Source organism: Aptenodytes forsteri, unplaced genomic scaffold, assembly GCF_000699145.1.
Source record: "Aptenodytes forsteri isolate BGI_AS27 unplaced genomic scaffold, ASM69914v1 Scaffold442, whole genome shotgun sequence".
NCBI classification, from domain to species: Eukaryota; Metazoa; Chordata; class Aves; order Sphenisciformes; family Spheniscidae; genus Aptenodytes; species Aptenodytes forsteri.
The window spans coordinates 1,017,255-1,024,979 of NW_008794003.1; the positions used below are offsets into that span (position 1 = coordinate 1,017,255).

Sequence of the window (7,725 nt, forward strand, 5' to 3'; positions counted from 1 at the left end):
CACTTTGGCCATACAGCACTCTTTGGGCTATTCTGCAGTGTCTCCTTCCCCTACCTCTCTCATGCATACACACTGCTGATTCAACAGCCTGTGATGCTGAACACCTTCAGCTGTGGCAGCAGAACTCAGTGAAGAGGTGTTGTGCACCTATGTGAAATACTGAGGTGTTTCCTCCCCCCCCCTAAAGTAAACACGTAAATTAAAAAGAGGGGGCAGGGGGAGAAGGTTTTGGAGAAGAAGTACAAGGGACAAAACTGGAAACGCAACCCTCACTGACTTTACTAGCATGCAATCTATGTAACAGTAATATACAAAGCCTGTTTACCTTGGCCTGGTCTATGACCACTACATCATCCCCAAACAAGCCACAGAATTAAAATCTGTACAAAATAAAAAATATGCATAAAACTCAACGAATTTCTTTACATTAGTACTGCATAATAAAGCATAAAACCAGCAGGAGGTGACCCAAAAATTCCATCCACAGCAGCTCTTGCAGGATAAACAATTCCACATGCTATCAGCAGGGACCAAACTAACCCCTGGCCCATCAGACTAAAGCCAGTTCTTGAAAGTGGAATGCGTGAAGCTCCTTAAAGTTTTTGCAGCCTCATCTTCTGTGCTGAGCTCAGCTCGGACAAGCATTCAGTGCTTCCCAGAGTTCACACCAGCTGAATGAAGATTAGACAAGGGTGTGTATCACACACAGTGGAAGAACACACTATCCCCACCCACCTGTCAGAAGTATTCAAGCGCATGCTCTTACACAGACTGAGTTAAAGACACATTTCACTAATGCGTGACCTCCCAGCTGGAGCATGGGTGCACAGGGAGAGAGGTTCAGCTCTCACTTAGTAACTCGCTAAACTGCCATAACTTGATACATTTGAGCACTGTGTGCTCAGTCTTTACCACAAACCCACCCAGGGCAAGAGAAACCAGGAAAGCTCTGATAGTCCTAGAAAACACAGCCACCCTGTGAACACCAAAGGCTTGCGCAATACTGCTGTTCAATCACCTGGGCCGCTAGCTGGGCTGCAAGCACCACCTCCCTGTGCAAAAAGTGTAGACCTGCCCTATGACACTAGAAACAGTCCTTCCAGTGACCGCACAACCCATGTTTCTAGGCTTGTTCCCAGAGAACGGGCTGAGGGAACCAAACATGGCTGCTTCTGTTAGTCTTGCTGCGAGACAAAAGTTTTCACGGAGGAAGGTAGAAGGGTACCTGTTCTGGCTAACACTCATCCCAAACAATAATGCTGTCAGCTTCCAGAAAGAAGACAACAGTGTCTTGGCTACACGGCTGTGGCCTGAGCAGAGGAGAAAGTAGCTTCTATCTTCGCACCAGTGTCTTCAAAGTTGTACCTCCTGTAGGCTTCAACCAAACTAGTTCCTTACGCACTGTCACAGGAGTTAACGCACTCTTCCGCAAGCTCACAGCAGGTGATCAAATTCATCCATATGCCACAAACACATCTCACCTGACTGTTTCCTCTTTCTTCCCCCTTGAGCTGCTATGGCACCTCCCTGCCCAGGTCTGCACCAAACCTGCACCTCCATCCTGATATTGCACTAATTACCAAGCAAGGGGATTGGGTCAATTACCTGTATCATTGCCAATACCGTCACAAACCCAGCCCCGCTAGCGGTCTCTTGTGCGCTGCTCTGTTTTACACGCAGGCCTCAGAAGACAGCTGCAGCATTGTCTCACCTTTGACAAGCTGCTGGTGGTACCAGCTGGAACTTGGCCAGGCAACAGTCAAAAGTTGTCCGGGAAGATGCCCTGGCCCAGGAGGCTCTCACAATACAGGGGTCAGCTCAATTTGCAGGCTAACAGGACTGCAACAGGAGGTTTAATCAGTTCACTCTGTTAATGCATGACGTTTACCCAAAGATAACATTTAGTCCTTCCTAAGGGCAGACTAGTACAGCCATCACTTTACATTGATCTGCTAGGCAGAATCACTGAGCAGCATTTTTAACTGAGACTAGATTAAAAAGCAAACTATCAACACAAGGGGCTACAGAGCCTTCACTTGGTATTACTCCACCCCAGATCCACCACTACAGCTCAAAATATCTATTTCTTTACAATAAACAATGGAGAGGGCTGGGGGAAGAGCTAGGACTACTACTAGTTACTGCTTGGATTTCCATGGGAAACCAGTACACACAACAGCCCTTTTTACTTCCACTGAAGAGACTTTGGCAACAGACATGAAGACGACAATTGCCGTTTGTCCTGCCTCTGCACAGGGCTCTCACAGTACATATGCAAATCTAGTAATCAAGTACAAAATAGCCAATTTACAATACCTGATTGGATTTTTAAGATTATATTGTGCATAAGACTAAAGTTGGGGGTAAGTTTCTCTAGTGCAAGCAGGCGTGAGCAGATTTGAACCTTAGATCACAGCCCCTAGAGTTTATCCTCAGACCCCAGGAGGACCTGTAAACTTTGTTTCGCCTTCACCGTCAACGGCATCTGTGAGTTCTATTTAAACCGGCAGCACCCATGGCGAGTAGCTTGCTGCGGAGAGGAGCACATTTACATCAGTGCAGAACACAAAACAAATCTGTGGCATTCAAAAGATGAGGAAATGGGGGTGGGGGTCCTCTGGGCTGCAGCCATCTTAATTGTCTAAACTGAAAGGTGAGTGAATGAAAGCCAACTCTGTGTGCCCCTGTGTCAGCTTACATGTGCAGAGCAGCTGCAGAAGTGTTTATGTTAAAGATGTATCCAGCTATCTGGAAGTCAGTTACAGGAACGGCTCTGTGTAAAAGTCCCAGTGTTTGCTAGCACATGACTGTTCTTCCAGCTGCACAGGAGTGTAGTGTAGAAACAGGAGGGATGTCCATCGGCCAGTAACCCTTCACCGCAAGCATCCAGGACATCCCAAGTGCCAGGCACTGCTGCCAAGGGTAGTACCACGAGGGCACACAGGATTCCTGAGACAGATCCCAAAGCCTGTCAGAAGTCAGAATTCGAGTGAAGTATCAGCTACTCAACGAGTTTGTTACATCTGAACGGATCAGCTTAATTCAACGTCAGATGGCTCAGGATAGCCTCTGCTGGCAGCCGGAGGAGCCATTTGTTCAAACAACTCAAATCACTATTGTCTTATAATGAGGGGAGAGGAAAAAAAAAAAAACAAAAAAACCCAAAAAAGTGGTTGTTACAATTATCCTTCATTCAGTTATACTGGATGGGGCCCCAGAGGCTGGTGGATATCTGGGAAGCCCTCACAGCTCCTGCAGCAGGAGATGCAGTGTTCCGTCCTCTAGTCTTCACTCTGAGTAATGCATGATTGACTCCACATAGTTCCCTGGGAAGAGCCCCGTCACTCCATTCATGACTCCCTCATACCAGCCGTCATCATTTTTCTTGATGACATAAATGATGGCACCTTCCTGAAACGAGAGCTCATCTTCTTTGTCCTTCGTGTAGTCATAGATCGCCACCACTAGGAAAGAACAGAGCATGACTGTTAGGAGAGGTACAGGGAGGAGGAGGATAATCAACCTGCCTCGTACAAAGTTCTCCACGTTCAAGGCAATCTCAGAGAACTGCACTGCCTCACCTCTGTGTGTGCAGAGTGACCTGCTGAGAGGGGCAGTTTCTTCCAACCCCTTTTATAAGAGCTCATGCTTTGAAGCACATGAGCCAGGACTACTTTAACTCTTCTATTCTTACTACTTCCAGACCCACCAGAGGAAAAGTTTACAAATATATGATAAACTTTTGGTGTGGAATGATGCAAGGAGGTGGATGTAACTCCCCATGGCTATGACCACTCAGACCTACTCCAAGATTCATGTATTAGATATATGTGCTAAACCAGATCTCTGCACAACTAACAGTCAACAAGAAAACATGGAAGAGGAACAGTAGTAAGAGCTCTCTTCAGGTCACACTAAGAATGAGCCAAGGCTAATGTCCCAGACTTCCATCTACCTTAGCTACTTCCACATTTATATCTGTAAAATGCATATGTAGTACGCTAGAAGTCACCCCCAGGGTGTAACAGTGCCAAGGTGGGCTCCTAGCCAATTAGGAGCTAGGAAGAAGTAGGGTGGTTCTCTGAGACAAAATGTATGCCTACTGTATCAGGACATTTTTCTTACAGCTGCAGAACATTTTACTGAAGGCACAAAAGCTGTTAGGAAAGTCAAAGAAACTGGAGAAAGCAGTGGCAAATATTAAAGAGAACATTGTCCTGAAATGGCAGAAACGAGACATCAACTTGATATGTTTTTCCATTCTCAGTCCTATCATTATGTGTTCCATACAGAAAATTAGCTATGCCGGACTCTGAATACTTTAACAAATAGCGTCAGTCACTGCTTTGAGCACTTGGCAATGAAACATGCAGTGCTGCCATTGAAACAAAATGGATGTTGGACAGGGATCCTACAATCTTGTACTGGGGATAGAAGGGAAGATACTCTAAACCAAAGCAAGGAGAAAAAAAAAAAATTAACAGCGTGTACTCATGAGCAGTGTCCAAGAGTCCTACTAAACTCATCATTCTTTTCAAAAGAAAAGAGGTCATTTTCTTTCGGAGGCGGCAAAGGAATCAATGCAAATATTTACTAGGGAAACCTGGATCCTGAAAAGATTATAAAGTAAAATATACAAATCAATCCTGGTGGAGAATCAGAGTATGTACAGAGAATTTTTTTTTTTTTTTAATAAATCTCCCAAACAGGAGATTTGTATCATTTGACCAGAGCATATTTAAAAAACATTTCTGGCTCTACACTTATACCAGCACAGTTAAGTAACTCATTTGAACTAGTTTTAGACATATCATTCTAAGGAAACAAAACACAAATGGAGAAATGAGTACATTTTTAGCTTGAAAAACAGAAGTCACTATATGAATACATGATACATTCAATTAAAGTCCTTCAAAATTCCTTTTTAACTGCCTTCTATACCTGTTCATTTTAAAACATTTCTTCCTAGATTCACTGTCCTGCTGTTCTTCATTCTCTTGATAATAATAATTCAAGGATCACGGTAACTTCCAATTTCCTTCTTTCTCATTTTGAGTGTACTCTAGTCCCTTCTAGTACTGGATGGATTCATTATTTCATGATCACAAGTAGGAAGCTCTTCCCTAAGTTTGTGATGAAAATTCGTTTCTTGTTAAGCCTCTTACAAAATTGCCTGAAGCCTGGTTTTGTTTTTACATCACCATTGCTTCCTCCTGCATGTTACTTTTGTACTGGCAACGTTCCTCTCTCTAAAAGACTGTTTAATCCTTCTGTCTGTAGTCCCACCAGTTCAAGCTGTGAGCTTGTCACATACCACGAGTTACCAGGAGCCCAGGCCAGTATTGCCAAAAAGGCTCCAGAGGAGACAGGAAGCAGCAATACTGACTCAGGAGGTGGCATTCTTCCCTGCAAGACTGAGCCAGGACCTCTTTTAGTTTCTATCTGAACACATTTCAATGCAGATATGAAAAACAGAATTACTTATTTAGGCTGATATTCTTCCAGTCAGTGATCTTTGGTTCTTCAACAATTACACAGAGTTTGGCTGAACTCTGTTACATCAAACTGACCACAAATGTAGGCCAGACTGATTATCCAACTGAAATCTGATAGCTGTGACCACGCACTTTCCCTATGTGGTATGAGGGCAATCTTTCCTTCTGGATACCCATTTCTGTTCATCTGGTTTGCGAAGTTGGGACATTTTCTTACCTTTTCATGCCACACACCCAGACACACAGCTCAATGGAAAACTGCAGTGCGCTTTCCTGGACATTGCTGTTTGGCTGTTGCTATTACAGCCATGTGGTACCGTCCTCAAGATCAACATCCCCAGTAACTGTATCCTACCTAAAAGTTTCTCCATCTGTTCAAAATGGATCTGCTATTCACTTGGTTCCTCAGCTGTAGGTTAGAGCGTGTCTTAATGTTAAATATACCTCCCACACCCCTTTACAGAACAGGATCATACTGAATCCCATCTCAATACATAGCAACCCTCTGTACTTGACACCTCCTTCCATCAGTTTTGTCCGCTTTGATTCATGTGGCACAGAAGACTATTTACAGGAACTTAAGGAGTTGCCATAGGAATAATTACTTTGCAGAAGATAAAGCATTATTAGTTCACAGCAGGATAAGTATACACATTCTTTAAGTATGAAAGTCCTCTTTTAGCATGGGGCTTTTCATTAACTTTAAAGCTTGTTTGCTACAAAAAAAAAAATCACAGCCAAGCACTTCTCTCCCAACTCCAGCAAAGCAGTCAAATCTCAAGACATAGGCTGAATATAAGTGGAGCTATTCATAGAACTACAACAGAATCCACACCTATGTCAGTATCTCTTTTTTTGTGGTATCCTAAAAGTACAATGTACGAAGAACTGTTAAATAGTAAGCACTTTAACTTTTTATTACTTTTATGAGTGTTTCTAAGAACAGAGCAACCTTTTAGATGTTTTAGTCATCTAGTTTTCAAAATACAGAACAAAATTATGTTTTTGCATGGGACTCTACATCAATACAGGAGAATGTTTCATTTCCTATACTTTTGCTTTTCTGCAGGAAAAATGTTCTGATGAAAAGCCTGACTTTCTCCAGCTTATCTTTAAAGACTCCCATTACAGTTTTGCTATCCCACGTGATTTTTCCCATAAACATCAAACTACAAATGTCTGGACTGCCTGCTGAGATGGAACAGATCTGTGCATATATGCACCTATATAAATTATGTTAGTTCACAAGCTCATAGAAGTCACACAGAAAAGCAGATCAGAACAATATGCTATAATTCAAATGTCATTATTTCTTCAAACAGAAAGTTGTTTTCCCAGGCCACATGCCACACAATTTCGTGGCTTCTCTTCCCCACAAACACACACACCCCCGCTTTGCATTAGTATGAGACATTATAAGCAGGCAATGCACATCAGGGTCCTCCTTTTTCTCTTTTGCTCCTAGCTGAAATGCCACTGAGGATTTGCTGAGGGCCAGGTGGCAGGAATAACAGAAACATAACAAAGAGTGATACGAATGTAGAATTAGGCTAAAGAGTGTCTTATGGCTGGAAAAAAATACAGAGAAAAATCTTGAGACTCACTCTCCTATCAAAAAGTAACATGCCTGCCATCTTCATCCAGCACAAAATACATCAACCACAATGAAACTGAGCAGATACTGTGCATTCTCAGAACTGCCTGCTAAGGAGGAGTTCATTAAGTAATGCAGCACATCCAGTATTTGCTGAAATGATCTGTACTGGTCCCAACCTGAAGAACTTTGCCATCTTCCCCCAAAGAAAGAAATGCAACATCAGGAACCCCACCCCACTCCAAAACCTGATTTTGTGAAGCCAGGTAACTAATATCAATAATCAGGAATACCCTCCAAACTGCACAGTAAGAAGAGTACTTTGTATATGAGGTCCCTTTTTCCCTCTCCTCCCTCACAGAAATCAACTTCCCTGACAAGAATAAGCTGAAGCAACTTTTAATCAACAAAGAGCCTGTGTGCATCAACAGAATAATCATAGAATCATAGAATAGTTTGGGTTGGAAGGGACCTCTAAAGGTCATCTAGTCCAACCCCCCTGCTGTGGGCAGGGACATCTTCAACTAGATCAGGTTGCTCAGAGCCCCGTCCAGCCTGACCTTGAATGTTTCCAGGGATAGGGCATCCACCACCTCTCTGGGCAACCTGTTCCAGTGCTTCACCACCCTCAGCATA

At 43.3% G+C, this 7,725-nt stretch overlaps 1 protein-coding gene across 1 annotated transcript in view; it reads right to left on the bottom strand.

Moving 5' to 3' along the window:
* Positions 1-3,170: 3,170 nt before the first annotated feature.
* Positions 3,171-7,725, bottom strand: part of ABI2 (abl interactor 2) — a 39,824-nt gene continuing 35,269 nt past the window's right edge. The window contains exon 9 of the mRNA XM_019474677.1: positions 3,171-3,464. Coding sequence (XP_019330222.1) covers positions 3,289-3,464 — 176 coding nt within the window. The 3' untranslated portion in view covers positions 3,171-3,288. The remainder of the gene's footprint in view (positions 3,465-7,725) is intronic.